This window comes from Leucopleurus acutus (assembly GCF_964270905.1).
Source record: "Leucopleurus acutus genome assembly, chromosome: 8".
NCBI lineage: Eukaryota > Metazoa > Chordata > Mammalia > Artiodactyla > Delphinidae > Leucopleurus > Leucopleurus acutus.
The window spans coordinates 107,807,237-107,823,920 of record NC_139151.1 but is presented as its reverse complement, the minus strand read 5'-3'; the positions used below and the strand labels follow the sequence as shown (position 1 = coordinate 107,823,920).

General features: G+C 59.7%; 1 protein-coding gene across 3 annotated transcripts in view; it reads left to right on the top strand.

The window, feature by feature from the left end:
* KCNQ1 (potassium voltage-gated channel subfamily Q member 1) overlaps positions 1-16,684 on the top strand; it is a gene marked incomplete at both ends in the record, with an annotated part of 348,420 nt that overhangs the window by 53,516 nt on the left and 278,220 nt on the right. For all 3 annotated transcript variants that reach the window (XM_082844721.1, XM_082844720.1, XM_082844719.1), the window contains one exon: positions 1,117-1,207. In XM_082844721.1, coding sequence (XP_082700847.1) covers positions 1,117-1,207 — 91 coding nt within the window. The remainder of the gene's footprint in view (positions 1-1,116; positions 1,208-16,684) is intronic.

The window sequence follows — 16,684 nt, the reverse complement described above, 5'->3', positions numbered from 1 at the left end:
TCTGTGTCGGGCAGCCTGTTCTCAGCGGACTCCGAGGGGCCGGGAGGGAAGGTGGGCTGGAGTGGGGAGGAGTGGGGCAGTGGGGGAGATGCAGTGGGCTTCCTAGTGGGCACAGGGCAGGCGTGTGGGGATGGGGGGTGACAGCAACTGCAGACAGCAGGATCTCGGTGGGGAGAGGGCCAGGGCTCCGTGTCGTGGGCCCAGAGAGCTGTCTCCACATCTGCAGCCCCGGGGCCACGCGAGGACCCACCTGGAGAGAGTGCTTGGAGCCCCCGGATGACCCCGCTAGTTGTCCTCTGCCCAGGCAGGAGGAGGGCTGGGGGCTCGGCCTGGTCTCATCCAGGGATGTGGAGGGAAGGGCCCGAGGGTCTGCCTTCAGGAAGCCTTACTGGTTCGGGTGTGATCAGAGCAGCCCGTCTGTGCAGGGATGGGGTGGGAGGGGGGCTGAGCCTGGGTGCTGGCCCCGGGGGCAGGGGCTGCCGCCTTCCCTTTGTTCAGCTCCGTGGGCTCCACCTCTGGCCTCCCCACACCCCCACCCCCGGGATGGGGAGGGGAAGGCAGGCGTCAGAGCAGCCTCCCGCCTGGGAGCCCAGGCTCTGGCGACGCCCCGTTAGCGGCTGCAGGGGCCGGCCCGCTCCTGGCGCCTGTGCTGCAGCCCCTGAGCCTGTGTTGAGCGCGCTGCCCTGGTTGTCCGGACGGCCACAGAGCCCTGCGGCCACCACCCCTACGTGCAGGTGCAGGTGCAGGACGTTCCCCTCCCCCGAAGGAGGCCCCTCTGGCCCCGGAGGTCACCAGGCTGCTCTCTGCTCTGTGGATTTCCGTCCTGGACACCTTAGAGACAGGTGGTGGGCAGGGGCTGGTTCCCGGCTTGGGGTCCCAAGGCCCATCCCACCGTAGCCTGGGTCAGAGCTCATCCCTTCGAGGCCGGGTGACGTCACATGCCTTTGGTGTGCCACACTTGGTGCACCGTTCACGGTCGGCGGTCAGGGTTGGCGGCCCTTGGAACCCTCAGACCCGGGGAGGGCAGGGCCTGCTCCCCGGGCCTGGGCCGCGTCTGAGCGGGGAGGGGTGGGCATCCTGGCGCGGGCGCTGACTGCGTGTCCTCCTGTCCCGCAGCTTCCTCATTGTTCTGGTCTGCCTCATCTTCAGCGTGCTGTCCACCATTGAGCAGTATGTCGCCCTGGCCACGGGGACCCTCTTCTGGATGGTACGTAGCTGCGTGAGGGGCCCTGCACTCTCATCCCCCAGGCGTGTGGACCAGGGGGTGAAGCCAGCTGCTCCTGGCCTCTCCCACCCACAAAACACCCCTCTGCCGGAGCCCCCCTGCTGGCTGGCTCTACAGGCTCGCCCTGATACTGGGGGACTAGAGGTGTGGGGACGCCCTACCCTGGCACCCTCACCTGCCAGGATGTGGCCAAAGAATGGGAGGACCCCGGGGCCTGGTGGTCTGGGAGAGCTTCCTGTAGGAGGGGGCTTCCGAGCTGGGCCAGGAAGGAAGGACAGGAGGACGCGGGCACAAGGAGCCGGGGTTGTGGTCTGCTCGGCCTGCGCCGTGGCCCCGGGTCTGGCTGGTGCTCGGACCCTGCAGGTGTCTCAGCCCCTGCCCCAGCCTCTGGCCAGCTTGCCTCCAGCCCTGGCCAACTGATGGCTGCAAGCTTGGGTCCCCAAGTCCTCGTAACGTGGCCTTGAGGCCGTGCCTGTTTTATTTGCATGCCGTCGGCTCCACTTTCCCTTTGATGTTTCTGGATTTTGGGTCACAGGAGTTTCCCCCTCTCAGGTTATGGAGAAACAGCCACAGCTGCCTCAAGCACTCGTCCGGGTTAGTCGTGTGGTTTTAAACTGTTGACGGCAGTGGGCACATCCCGGCGTGAAGATCAGATTCACTCTCGCTCTGTCCCTCTCGTCTGCCCCCTCCCAGCACCACTTACTCCAAAGTGTGTCTTTGCTCCCCAATTTGAGGAGCCATTTTTGTTGTGAAGCAGATGTCCAGATGCCAGCGGCTCTGCTCTGGGATCTCCCTGTTCTGTCCACGGCTGCTTGTCCGTGCCTCTCTCCCACAGCCATGCTGCTTTGCTGATGTCTGCACTAAAATCTGTTTCAACAAGTGGTTAATATCCGTGCCCAGCTCTTCTCTTTCAGGGGCAATTCTTTCCCGTTTGTTTGTTCTCCCCAGTGACCTTCACAATCAGCTTGTCTGCCTCCCAGAAAAAACCCGATGGTGTTTGATGAATGAATCTGGGGAGACGGACATCTCTCTGGGGTGGGGTCTTTCTGTCCATGGTCAAGCCGTGTCTGTTTTACCCAGGAGGCTTTTATGGTTTCGTGATGTGGGTTTTAGACCGTTGCTGTTATTATTTTTAATATGATAATGGTTGTTGTTGTTAGTTGCCGTCACAGATGGGAGCTTCTCTTCCATTATGTTTCCTGGAGGCTATTTTGGTGTCTCGGAAAAGCCTTTGCTCTTATCACTTGTACAGCCTGTGACGGCCTCTGTTTTGTTATTGTGTGCGGGAGTTTCTCCTCTGGTCCTTTAGAGTTTTCTGACTTTGGAATTGCCGCTGCCTGGTTTGGTCTAGCGTGCTGTTCAGGTGTGGAGACTGGCATCTGTCAGTCACTCCGCTTACCGGGCCAGGGGTAAGGGGGCTCCCTGTGCTTCCTCTGAAGGAATGTGCCCTCCCGGGCAGAGAGGTGGGGGGGGGGCAGTCCTTCAAGTCCAATGAGAGGACATGATTCTAAAGTGATGGTGTTGACTTTCGGGTGTCTTTCCTGCCTCTGTGGAGGTGTCGGCGGATGTCCTTGCTTTCCCGGGATAACTGTCCCGGCATTTTGTTTCTACTGTCCTATTGGGTTATACTTTCTCAGATAAAGGTAGGGACTTGTTTGAAAACTAGGACGGCCGCCATCCCAGCAAGACGGAGGGCCTTTTGGGGTCATGGAGGCTTCCCCCCGCTCGCCTGGTCCTGAGGACCTATGGAGGTAACCCGGGTGCCAGCCAGGTCCGTGCCAAGGCCCCAGAGGCCGCAGCGCCTCGCAGAAGTGCCCTCGGGCAGTGTGACGGCTACTCTTGGCCTGCAGAGAGATGCCCCCAAACCCCTGCTCTGGGCAGGCCCTGGGGCAGGCCAGGGGTCATCTCCCTCTGGGTGAGTGGTGAGCCAGAGATGCTCCTCTCTGCTGTGAGCATCCCGGGTGCCCTGGCCGGCCGTGTGTCTGCTTCCCAGGCGGGGGACTGTCCTTCCCTCTGGCCGGCCTCCTTCCCACCTCCCAGACTGCAGGGGCGGAGCTGTGGGAGGCAGGGAGAGAGTGGAGAAAGTTGGGGGGTGTCTGGCGTTTTGGGTTATCACAGGGTGATTTGAGCCCCTGCCCAGACCGCACAAAGCACGTCTGCTCTGCGAGTTGCTCCCGGGGTCTCCTCGAGGCCAAGGTAACTGAGGTTCAAGAGGCAGTGGCTGGAAGGGGCCAGGAAGACCTTGCCGGGCTGGGCCCAGATTCCAAGGCTGCCGTTCTACCAAATGTAAGTGCTGGTGGTGCTGGGCCCAGGGGCCTGGTTGGCCGCCCGCCCCCTGTGTAGGTCTCCTGGGGCCATAACAAAGTCCACAGCCGGGGCGGCTTAAACGACAGGATGTATTATCTCCTGTCCTGGAGGCTGGAATCCCAGACCCAGGTGTGGGCAGGGCTGGTCCTCCTGAGGCCTCTCTCCTCGGCGTGTAGACGGCCGTCTCCTCCCTGTGTCCTCACGGGGTCGTCCCTCTGTGTGTGTCTGTGTCCTGACCTCCTCTTCTCATAAGGACCCCAGTCCTGTGGCGTTAGGGTCACCCTAGTGACCTCATTTTACCTTCCTCACCTCTTTGAAGGCCGAGCTCCAAATACAGTCACACCCTGAGGACTTGGGGGTTAGGGCTTCCACATAGGGATTTGCGGGGGACACAGTTCAGCCCCTAAGGCCCCCTGAGTGACTGGGGTCAGTTCCTCCTCTGCTGGGAGGTTTACTCTTAGGTTTTTAGATGTAAAGCATCCCAGGGACCGCCCCTGTGTGCACCCTGCCGCCCCGGGCCCTGCAACAGCACCGAGGGTCCTGAGTCCGGGTGCCAAATCCTTGGGCATCTCATGCAGGGCCTCCGGGTGCAGCTGGGATGGGCCGGGTGAAGCCCGCATAGACTCTCGGCCCGGGAATCGCCACTGAAACTAGACCCTCGGTGGGGGGTCACCCCAGGACCGCCCTGGGGGTGGGGGCAGACCCTGGCGGCCTCGGGCCTCCCCTGGTCCGGCCTCCACTCTCCCCTTGGCCTGGCCGGGAGCACCTCCCTCCCCAGTCAGTGCTCTCACTTTCAGACAGGTCTCCTCGCAGGTTTCGTGGTGCCGTCCCGGACCCCCGAGTCCCGGCAGCCCCCTGCCCGGCAGCCACCCCCCCACACACACCCCGCCCCTGCCCGCCCACTCCCTGCTGAGCACCGACCTCCACCCTCAGTCCCGGCATCTGTGAGGCCCGCGTGCCACCTGGTGGCCGTTCTCTGCAGTGCGGGCGCCGTTCCCCTGCTGAGGATGGGGGCTCGGCCCAAGCTGGGGGTGCGGTCCTAACCCCTCGCTCTCTGGGGCCCGGGATGCGTGTGCCAGCGGTCATCCCGGAGCTCCCTTGCTCCAAGCAGAGGGCCCCCCGCTGTGGTCGCATCTCCCGTCCCACCCCTTTGAGGGGAGAGACCCTGTGCGCCTCCCTCGTCCACCCCCGTTCTCTCACATCAGCACCTTGCGCGCTGCCACCCTCGTGTCCCCCCGGGAGTCCTCTCCACACAGCAGCCATTGGTTGCGGGGGCGACTCCCCAGAACAAAACTCTGATCGTTCTAGAAGCTCCCGGTGGCTTTCAGGATCGGCTGGGCCTCTCAGGCCCCCAAGTGCTGCTCGCCCGGCACCGCCCGCATGTCTGTCCCCCCACCCCCACCCCCACCCCGCTGCTCCCCTCCGCTCTGATGCACTGTTTGCTGACCCTTGGACACTCCCGGCCGCCTCGGGGCCCTTGCACGTGCTCCGCTCGGCATGTCACAGGACCGGCTTCTCCTCCCGTCAGGCCTCGACTTGGCCGTCACTGCTTCAGTACCCCCTCCCTAACCGCCTTCTGCTCAGTCCCCGTTCCTCCTGCGGCACAGCCCGCTCCTGCCCCAGCGGTCTGGGTGTGACAGGGGTCTGTGGGAGGGAGGGGGGGGTCACAGGGTCTGTCTCCTTGCTCTGTTCCCCACCCCTGAAGGCAGGGCCCCAGGGGCTGCGACCCCTCCGCAGGCCCAGAACGGTGCTTCCGGGGTTTGGATACCCCTCCTTTGAGCCCACGTGCCCGGAGCGGCCCCGGGGGGCACCTCAAGCTGTGTGCAGTCCTGGGCCTCGGTTTCCCCATCTGCAGAACGGAGGGCTTGAGCAGCGTGGCCTCAGACCTAACCTTTTGATGGCCTTGCAAGGTTTCCAAGGGTTTCCTAACTCACTGGCCTGTGGAGACAGATCCTTTGCGGTGGGTTTAAGCTGGCCGTATCCGGCTGCCACTGGAGTCATGGCCATGGCGGGTGTGGGGCGTCTGGGATACTGGGAGGAATGAGGCCGCCCCGGGCCCAGCCTCCGGGGTAGATGTGAGTTATGTCCGGGGTGGGGACGGGAAGGAGGTAAGAGGTGAAGAGGGACTGGGGGAGGGGGGTGGGGGGGTTGTCTGCGGGGATGCTGAGGGCTTCCTGGAGGAGGAGCTGCCCTGAGAGGGGAAGGAGGAGGTAAGCGGGTGCTGGGGGGTCGTGGGGACGGGCAGGGACCCTCCTGCAGCGGGCAGCCTCAGGTGGGCCGGGCAGGCGCAGCGCCCCGGAGCTCTCGGTGGAGGTGGCGGCCTGCGGGGTGGGGACGGGGGTAGCCCCGAGGCGGAGGGAGACCGGGTTTGGGGAGGGGGCCGCGGGGGCGGGTGTTTGCAGGCGGCCCAGGGCGGGGCCGCGGGACACCAGGTGGCGCTGTTGTCCGCGGATCGCGGGCACCGCTGGCCCCGGCCCAGAGCTCCGAGCGGAGCCAGACCGCAGCCGGGAGCCCAGGAGGGGCCGAGCGTGGGCTCCACACAGGATTCCGAGAGCAGCACGATGCTTAAATGGTGGAGAAAAAGTCATTCAAAGCTGTGTTTTCCCAGAGAGCCCATATTTCTTCCTTTCTTTTCATGCGCTCGCTTTTATGGGGCCAGAGAGCTGTTATCTCAGCTCTGTGTGAGGGAGCCCCAGGGCGGCCTCCGAGGGATTAAGCGTTCTGCTGAACCAGGGAGATTTGGGGGGCCTGAAAAAGCCATTTTGGGTGGAATCTCATCTCTGCTGCAGGGTCTGTCCCAGGGCCGTGAATGGGCCCGTTTGAGATCTGAGCCTTGTTTGTGGTTTCCCGGGGAAAAGGGCCACTGCCAGGGCTGCAGGGCCGGCTCCCAACATGGTTCCTGAATTCACAGGAAGCCCTGGGTGTGTGTGTGTGTGCGCGTACGTGTGTGTGCCTGCCTGTGTGCACGTGTGTCTGTGCATGTAGGCGTGCGGTGTGCTTGTGTGTCTGCTCGTGCACATCGCCGTGTGCACGCACGTGTGTGCGCGTGGGTCCGTGCGTGTGTGCTCTGTGCCCGTGTTTCTGTGCGCACGCACGCCTGTGGACGGGTTCTGGGTCTGGGTGGCTCTTCTGTGTCTCCCCCTGTCCTGCTGCTGTGGCAGAAACACTCCTCTCCCCGCTCTCTGGATTAAGAGACCCAGGCTGGGCCCAGGTGAGGGGCTGGTTTTTGTCTCTGAAATCGAGGGGTTTTTTTTTTTGTTTTTTTTTCCTTCCTTTTTCAAATCCCACACAAAGAGAGAGGCACTCAAAAGCACAACACAGACACCGCGTATTCCATGCCTTCTGGTGGGGAACATACCAGGGAATTGTCCTGCGATGCTGCGGTTAAAAACCCCGTGAGCCGCGGCCCGGAGGCCTAGGGGATGAGGTCATTGCTGCGGCTTCCTCCCCGGCCCAGGCCCCTCGGCGGTGACCCAGCCCTCCCGCCGCTGGATCACCCACCCCGGGGCTCCGGCTCCCCCAGCAAGGAGCGAGACTCTCCTGTCCCCTGGGCCTCAGTTTCCCAGATGCAAAACCAGGCTCCATGGGACTCTCTGGGCCCCCTTGGGCCCCTCTGCGGGCCTCATTTTTCTCAGGAACGCAGTCTAGGCTCTGTCCTCAGAACCCCCCCCCCCCCCGCAGCCCCCCGGCGGCCCCAGCTCACACTCAGCTCGGGCCTCTGCAGGCCCGCGTGTTCCCAGCTTCTGCTCTCTACACCCTTCACATGCCAGTAAAGACGACCACGCTAAGTCAGGGCCAGCGGCCCCCGTGGGGAGCCTGTTGCGTGCACGCCCTCTGCTCTGTCCTTCACTCACACGGAGGAGATGAGACTCACAGAGCTTAAGTCACTCCTACCCAATGTCAGGGCACCAGCGGGTGGCCCAGATTTTTCATTAACAAACCCCAAGGTCTTGTTTTCTCCAAGGCCGCCTCCTCCTTGGAGTGCTCTTCTCCAGCCGTCTCCTCTCTGCTTGGTGAACTCCTACACATCCCACAAAGCCCCGCTCCTGTACATTTGCTTCTGGGATGCCTTCCTGCTCGCCCAGTGACATCACTGGCTTCGTCCTCCAGTGCTCTGGGAAGATGTCATCTCCCCCACTGTGGGGACTTGAGCTCCTTGGTCTCTGTCCCCAGCACACAGGAGCTGCCCAGTGAGGACTGGTTCCCACTGCCTGGGCCTTGTCTGATGCTCTGCCTCAGAATGTAGTCCACCCTTTCCCTGCACCCTGGTAGGGGTGTCCTCGCCTGCATTTGTTCAGCCAGCAAGTGTTTCTCGTGCACCCACTGACATGCCAGGGTCTGTGTGCAAATAGCAGGGATTCTCGGGGGCAGGACACGGGCTTCATGTCTGCGTCCCCAGGGCCCTCCCCGTGGGCCCTGTGTAAGAGGGGGCCAGCGCCGAAGCGTGGGGAGGGACTGACACCCTGCCCCCGGGAGCCGGAAGGCAGTGGCGGTGCCCTTCTGCGAGCACACGTGTGTGTGCATGTGGACACGCATGTCCTGCCAGGGCAGGGTTGGGCCTTGGCCTGGCTCAGGTGTCCCACTTGTCCCTCTATAGGGCGGGGGTCTTGGCTGCCTCGTGGGCAGCGACTTTCCGTGGGCACAGCAGAGCCTCTTGGGTTTGGGGCAGAAACACTGAAAGCTAAGGGACAGCCCCGCACCGCAGTCTGCATTCCAGATATTTCTGCCCAGCGGAGCTGGCTGAAGCTTCCCGGGGTCTGACCGTGCAGCCTGGGGGTGTGGAGCGGCCCGCGGCTCCAGGCCACAGGGGCCCCCTCGCTCGTGCCTCTGAGGCCCTGCCCGGTGCCGACCCAGGGAGACGGGATAGAGGGACACTGGCCTCGGGGACGGGGGAGGGGGTGAGCTGGGGGTCGGGGTCCGGGCTGCTCCTCGGGCAGGTGAGGAAGGGCCCCACCCTGGACAGTGCGTGTCTGGGGAGAGGCAGACTGCTGTGTTTGTCCGCCCCGTGCCAGGTGGGGTGGGCAAGACCCAGGCAGCGCCTGCACCCCCGGGTCTGGGTCACCCCGATGTCCTCATGTGAGTCCGTGAACAGAAGCTTAAGGGCCGCCTAGCAGAATTTGAAGCTGCTGCCCCTCAGGGGCTCTCTAGAGCCCCTTTGCCACTGGGTGGGGACCCCTGAGAACGAGAACCCCGACCCCAGGATTCTGTGGACATTGGCCTGAGCCCCCCCTAAAGCCCCCTAAGCCAGGGGCCCGGCGCCTCTGCTCCCTGTGACGGGCCCCTCACTTCCTCTCGTGTCTCCAGGGCATTTCTCCGCCACCGCCCCCATCCACACTCAGTGTCATTGCTTCTCCCAGCGCCTGTGGCCTTTTTTCCTCATTGTGTGTGTGGTTGTGGGCTTTTGGCTTCCTCGGCCTGGAGTGGCCTGGACCCTCCCTTTGGGGTCTCCCTCCTGGGCTTGCAGGGCCGAGTGCCACTGTCCCTACCTTATAAGGGGGACGGTCCCCCAGCCCCAAGGGCATCTGAGCAGGAAGAGGCCGAGGGCTCGAGGCTCGCGGGGGTCCCCTCTGGGGCCCAGGGTGGTGGCTCGGGCTGTCCCCACCCCCGGGGCCATCGTTTGTGCCCGCCAGGGTGCCCGTCCCCAGGGCTGGCTGCGTTCCTGGCCCGGGGGCAGCTGCTCCTGAGGGGACAGCTGACATTCCTTCTTGCGGGGTCTGCGAGAGCCGTGAAAACGGGAACCCTCGGCTGTAACCGGAACCTTCCGCGGGCTCACGGGCCCTGTGGGTGGAGAGGTCCTAGGGCAACTTGCGCTCGCTAACAAAGGCGCCCTCTGTGAAGCCCACGCTCCGTCCCGGGCCAGGACTGTCCTGTCCATCAAGTCGATTCAGAACCAGGGGAGGGGGGCCTGGGCAGGAGGTGGAGGAAACTGCAAAGTGTTTGAAACTTTCCCGAAAAACACGTAACCCGATCCCGCACCAGTGGCCTGAATCAGGTCACGCCCTGGGGCCGCCGGGCAGTTTTCCGCCCTGAGCTGTGCAGGGGAGGACAGGGCCCCACCTGGGGTTGAGGGAGGGGGCGGGGGCGAGGGGGGCACGGGGACGTCCACCTGCAGCCCCTGGTCCCCCCAGAAGCAGGGCACCTCCTCCAGATCACTTCCCCTGGGCCCCCAGAGTTTCCTCCTGAAGGAAAGCAGGGCGGTGGGGCGGGTGCTCTCGGGTTCCGGGGAGACTCTGCGAGGTCAAGTGGAGGCCCTGGGGCCCGAGACCAGCCAGGGCCCGGCCTGCAGGGCTCCCCCCGCCCCCGGCTGTGTGAACCACCGGGTCTGGGTCTGTTTGTTTCTACAGTGTTTCCTGTTTTCAGGCTGTAAAGCTCTGTGCTGTGAGGTGGGTGCCGGCGTCTTAGCTGCTTTCCGGGGTGTCTTTGCCGGGAGCCTGCTGAGAGCCCCTGGCCGGCACCCCGTCCGCCCTGGGCTCTGGGAGCGTCTCCTAGGCTCCCCCCTTGGGGAAGCCTGTCCCGCTGGGTCCAGGGGCCCCGGGAGGGAGGAACGGCCACCCTGCTGGTGGAGGCTGCTGGGCCGGCCTCCGCTCCCTCGGGCAGAAGGAGACGGGGGAGCCCACGGCCTCTCCTGGCACCCGCGATGCGTGTGCGTGCGTATTTGTGTGTCCGCGTGTGTGCGTGTGTTTGCGTGGTCTCCAAGGCTTGCTCTCCAAAGCGGCCAGGTGTCTGGGTGGTCTCATCCTGCAGCTCTCCCCACTGTATCCCCCTCTTTTCTTCACCCTTTTCCGAGGTTGTGGAGACTCAGCTCCAGGCTGGTAACCAGAGTCAGTCGGAGCTGCCCCCGGTTGGGGTGCAGGGGGCTGGGGACCAGCGGGGGCGTCGGGGTCTGGTCAGACGGGGAGCTTGGCCTCCCGTGTCGGCAGGAGGGCCTTTCGGGCCAGGCGTCCCTCTTGCCCGTCTGGAAGGCGTCAACCGTCCAGGAAGGGGGTCTTCACCTGCACCCAGGCCGCCCATCGGCCGCCCCCCCGGGGGGAGGGTCCCACGCGGCGCTCTGCCCCCCCGCGGTGTGGGTCTGGCCCGGGCGGAGATGGGGGGACTGCTCCGTGTTTTCCGTCCCGCCTTGCCCGCCAGAACGTGAGGGTCCGGGACCAAAGTCGGACGTTGGGGTGCGGGCGCCTGCTGCGGCCCGCGGGCCCCTCCACTGGGGATTTGGCGGGATTAGAGTGTGCCGTCCTCGGGACAGGTGTTTCCTTTATGCTCTGCCCGGGGGCTGCAGAGAAGCGCGTCTTTAAGTGCCACATTCAGTGGGGTCTCCGGCTTGGGGTAGCTGGAGGGCCGGGTTTTGTCAGGGCTTGTTTTTACATCTGACCCTGACCAGCTGGAGTGCCTTGTTTTAAGCGCGGGGTAACAGCTGACATAACATAACGGGGATCAGGCTGAACAGGCAGCCGTGTCGCCGGGCGCGGGCGGGGGCCTGGCACCGGCGCTCCACGTGGGGGCTGCCCTGGGGAAGTCGTCAGGGATAATGGGATGAGCCCGGCGGGGCCTCGTGGCCGTGGGGTGCACGGCGCGGTGGGGTCTGCCAGCTGTCACCCCCGGGCGGGGGCTGGGGGCTTGCAGGTGCCAGAATGATCGCCCCAGGAGCCTGCATTCAGATGGGCTATAATCGTGTTCTCTGCTTCCCCAGGTCACGGAGAATGGGAACCAGAGGCCCCGGCTGTGCGCCCGTTGAAGTGTGCCATTGTGCGACCTCACGGGCGGGGGGAGGGGGCTGGTGCAGCCCTGCGGGGTCGGGGGGCCGCTGCCCGTGCACCTTGCCCCCCCCCGCCCCCGACCCCTGACTCACTAAACGGACCTCAGAGCCGGGGTCGGGGGCGGGAGCGGCTGCTCTGCGCATTTTCCGCCTCCCAGCTACGTGTGGGTCAGGCACGCCGGGTGGGGGGGTGGGGGGAATGGAAGGCGGAGCTGTGGAGGCCCCTGGGGCGGCGGCCGCTGGCAGCCCTCTCCTGTGACCGGGCAGGAGATGCCCGCGACCGGGGCCAGTCCCATGTGCCCAGTGGGCTGCCTGTCAGCTCCTTCTGGGCCCCTGGGCGGCAGCCCCAGCTGGGCTCAGGAGGCCTTGATGACGCCCGTGAGCGCAGAGGGGGCCCAGGGAACCCCTCAGGCCTCCGCAGGGTCGTGGGAATCGGGGGCCACGCTCCCCTGCTCACACACGTGGGTCTGCAGGCGCCGATCCGCCGGGGCCTCTGGCTGCCCCGGAAGGCGAGTCTGGGCCTCAGGCCTTGACAGTTTCACTTCCCCTTGGCTGGCGGCTGCGAGACAGACACCCCCGGCCCAAAGCTCGGGGCAGGCGTGTCACGTTTGCGTTTCCAGGTGGACCCAGCCACCCTGGGCTGAGAGAATTTCCCCGTGCCGAGCAGACGCCCAAGCCGGGGCTGCTGCGAGCTGGTGGTGCCAATTTCCCAGCTTGAAGGATCTGGTTGGTAAAAACATACCTGGTCCAGCCGGACACTGGCAGAGAGGCAGGCGTGCACAGGGATGCACATGCACGCACAGACACGCACGTGTGGACGCGCTCACGTGGCGTGCACACTCAGGCACATCCACGTGTCTGCGCGCACACGTGCACACAGGCACACTCGGCTGGAGCTTCGCCGGCAGGGAGCGGGACGCCCCCGGGGCCGCGTTCCATTTGCACATTTAATCCAGAAACTGTCAGCACGGGAAGCCTGGACGGGAACAAAATGTCAAGTGTGTGCTGAGAGGTGCAGCCTGCCCCCTTTCCTGGCGGGCGATGGTCTGGTCAGTTTCCGAGCGTGATGGGCTGAGGATAATTTGTGCGTTCGGAACACAGTGCAGTGGGGAGACCTGGGTGGGAGGGGGGGCGGGCAGCGTCTTTATTTCATCTTCAGTTTCTCGAGCTGGGCCTGTGTCTTCTCCCCGACCGACCGTTGTCTGAGCCCGGCCAGGAGGGTCGGAGACGGGGGCCGCGGTCCTCGGCGGTGGGGATTGGGCTGGGTCCGTGTGTGTTCATTTCTCAGCGTTGCCGACTCTGCGAGGTCCCTGGACCCGGCTGCAGAAGACTGAACGTGACCGCAGAGCCCTGGTGACCTCACCGTTTCCAGGGTGCTGGGCAGCGGGGCTCAGCCCCTGCTGTTGGGGTCCCCTGAACTTTCCCCAAGCGTCCCCCTTTTGCTTAAGAAGGGCTCTGTCTTCATTTCAGGGTCAAGGTGATTTTCTTTTAAATGAGGACATCTGTTAGACCACTTAGTAGCTCTGGGACGTTGGGAAGATGCTCTCTCGTCCCGGGGAGTTTGTAAGAATTCCTGGTTTCTCCCCAGTGTTTGGAGAGCCAAACATGTCATAAGCTCCGTCACTGGTCGCTGTGTGAACGGGCAGCTGGAGGCCTCTGTACCCCACCTTGAGAACGGGGGGCAGTGGGGCAGCAGGCCCCGGGCTCCAGGCTTCTCCCCCGTTCTGCTTCAGGGTAGGCCTGCCGTTGGCGGTGGCTCTCCAAGGCCCCAGAGCCAGGATGCGCACACACAGGCCCCCAGGCCTCACCAGAGAAACTCCAGGTGGCGGTGGTCCAGATCCCCCTGAGACCGCCTGGTGGGCCGCACGCATTCCCGACCCTCTCCAGACCTCAGCCTAGAGCCCCGGCGCTGTGGGTAGCTCAGGTGCCTGGGGCTGTGGTCTGGGCACGGACGGCGTGCAGGTTCTCAGTCCAGAGCTGAGGGCCTTGAGGGCCAAAGGGACAGTGGTGGACAAGTGGCCTCTTCCTCCTGGCAGGGTGGGGGTGGGGTGCTGGGGAAGTAAATGGGAAGGCCGTCAGTGCCCACCAAAGGCGCCTTAGTTGGGAACCAGTGACCTCAGTTAGGAGTCTGTTAGCAGCACCTGGGCCCTCTGCACCTGAAACGCAAGGGGGAGCAGCAGACAGACAGACAGACAGGCTCAGGTTTGCCACGATGGCCGGATCTGCACAGATGTGGTAGCGTCTGGGTCACGTACTCTGTTCACGTACGCCAAAGCCAGCTTTCAACTGCGGTATAATCGACGTGTGATAGACGGCCATACTTAAAGCGCACAGTCGGACACCATGAGACCGTCACCCCCAGAGGTGTCCTCAGGGCCTTGGGATCCCTCCTGCCGCCCCTCCCCACTCAGGAGGCAGCCACCGCCCTGCCCGTCAGCAGAGACTGGTCTGTCCTTTCCAGGGTCCTCTGGTCAGTGGATCACACACGCGTGCGTGCTCCTGTCCGGTGCCGCACGTCGTTCTTCTGAGGTTCGTCCAGGTGGTTGCGTGTATCCAGGGGCCATTCTTTTCGTTGCTGACTTGTGTTCTGCTGTGTGGACGAACCACAGTCTGTTATCCATTCACATGGTGGCGGGCATTTGGGTCGTTTCCCGTCTTGAGCTGTTGTGTGTCCATTTGTGTTCAAGTCTTTGTAAGGACTTGTATTTCCTCTTTTTTAAAAAATATATTTTATTGAAGTATAGTTGGTTTACATTGTGTTAATTTCTGCTGTACAGCAAAGTGGCTCAGTTATACATATATAGACGTTCTTTTTCATGTTCTTTTCCATTATGGTTTATCACGGGGTATTGAATACAGCGCCCTGGGCTATACGGTAGGACCTTGTTGTTAGGACTTGTATTTCTTTTTTCTTAGGTAAATACCTAGGAGTAGGATGGCTGGATATATGGTAGGTGTTTATTTAATCGCTTAAGGAACTGGCAAACTGTTTTCCAAAGTGGTCACACCACTTATAAGTCCCGCCAACCGCGTGAGAGTTTCAGTCCCTGCAGTCCTCACCTGCGCTCGATGGGGTTGGTCTCTTCCATTCTAGTCAATCTGATAAGGTGGGGGAGTGCTGTCTCCTTGTGGTTTAATTTTCATTTTCAAATGACTAATGATGTTGAGGATCTTTTCGTGGTGTATTGGCCTCTGTGTGACTTCTTTGGTGAAGTGTCTTTCAGACCTTTGGTTCATTTAAAAATGCATCTGTTTGTCTTATTTCCTGGGTTGTGAAAGTTCTTTATATATTCTAGATACACGGGTATATGTTTTACAAATATTTTCCGCCCCAGTCTATGGCTTTCCTTTTCCTTTATTTAATAGGGTCTTTTAAAAACTACAAGATCTCAATTTTAATGAAGTCAAATTTATTGCTTTTTCATTTTTTATGTGTTTCATGCTTTTAATGTCATATTTAGGAAATCTTTACCAAATACATGATTACTAAGGTTTTCTTCTGTGTTTTCTTCTGGTGGTTTTAGTTTCAGTGCTTACATTTAGGTCCATGAGTTACCTTTTGTCTACCATGTAAATTATGGGTTGAAGTTCTTAATTTTTATAATTTATTTTTATTGAAGTATAGTTGATTTACAAAGTTGTGTTAATTTCTGCTGTACAGAAGAGTAATTCAGTTATACATATATATACATTCTTTTTCATATTCTTTTTCCATTATGGGTTATCCCAGGGTATTGAATAGAGTTCCCTGTGCTATACAGTAGGACCTTGTTGTTTATCCATCCTATATATAATAGTTTGCATCTGCTAATCCCAAGTTTGCTATCCATCCCTTCCCCACCCGCCTCCCCCATGGCAACCACAAGTCTGGTTTCTATGTCTGTGAGTCTGTTTCTGTTTCGTAGATAAGTTCATTTGTGTCATATTTTAGATTCCATATATAAGCGATATCATATGATATTTTCTCTGTCTGACTTACTTCACTTAGTATGATAATCTCTAGGTCCATCCATGTTGCTACAAATGGTGTTATTTGAAGTTCTTAATTTTTTTATGTGAGTGTCCAGTTGTTCCAGTGCCGTACACTGAAAAGAGTATTCCTTACCCAGGGAGTCACCTTGGCACCCTTTTAAAAACTCAATTTACCGTAAAAGTGTGGGCCTCTTTTCGGTGATGCGTTTCTGGTGCATTGACCTTTTAGTCCGTCTTTATGCCTATACCACATTGCCTCGATTACTACAGCTCTGTAAAAGCCTTAAGATAAGGAAAATCATCCACCTTTGCTCTTCTCTTTCAAGCTGTGTTGGTTATTCCAGGTCCTTTGTACTTCCATATAAATTTTAGAAGCTGCTTGTCAATTTTTACAGAGAAGCCTGGTGAGATTCTGCTTGGGACTGCGTTGAACCTCAAGATGCACTGGGGGAGAATCAATCTCTTACCGATATCAGATCTTCTGACCCACCGAACATTGTAGATCTCTCCATGTATGTAGATCTTTAATTTCTGTCAGAGATGTTTTGTGGTTTTCAGTGAAAGGCCTTGTACCTCTTTTGTCAGATACCAGGTTTTTTGTATTTTCTTATGCTATTGTCAGCGGTGTTTAGAGCTGTAATTAATTTTGGTATTTATATGTCTTTTATATTGATACCTCTGTAACTCAATTTTTAGTTCTAGTAGATTTTTTGTGTGGATTCCATTGTTTTTTTTTTTTTTTTACATTGATCATCATGTCTGCAAATAAAGACAATTTTACCTCTTCCTTTTCGATCTGGACGCCTATTTTTTTTTCTTGCGTGATTGCACTGGCTAGCCCCTCCAGTACAATGTTTAATAGAGATGGGAAGAGTGAACATCCTTGCCTTCTGCTCAGTCCTTCCCAGAAGTACGTGTAGTTTCTCACTGTCAAGTGTGATGTTACTAGGTTTCTGTAGATGTCCTTTATTAGACTGAGGAATTTTCCTTCTAATACTAATGCTAAGAGTTGTTTATTTTAACATAAATGGATGTTGGCATTTGTCAGGTGCTTTTTCTACACCTCTTGAGATAATCATGTTTCCTTCTCCTTTAGTCTCAATATGGTGAATTATATTGATTGATTTTTCAGACGTTAAATCAAGCTTGTGTTTCTGGATAAACCCCAGTTGGTCACGTTGCATTATTACCCTTTGTAGATATTGTTGAACTTAATTTGCTAAAATTTTGCTAAGAACTTTTGCATCTAAGTTCATGAGGGATATTGACTGTAGTTTTCTTATAATGTTTTCGGTTTTGGTGTCAGAGTAATGCTGGCATGGTAGAGTGCTCTGGGAAGTGTTCTCTCTTCGTGTGGAGAGAAGAATTTGGTAGAAGTGGTCTTATTTCTAACCTGTGTGTGTGGTGGAATTCATCAGTAGAGCCATCTA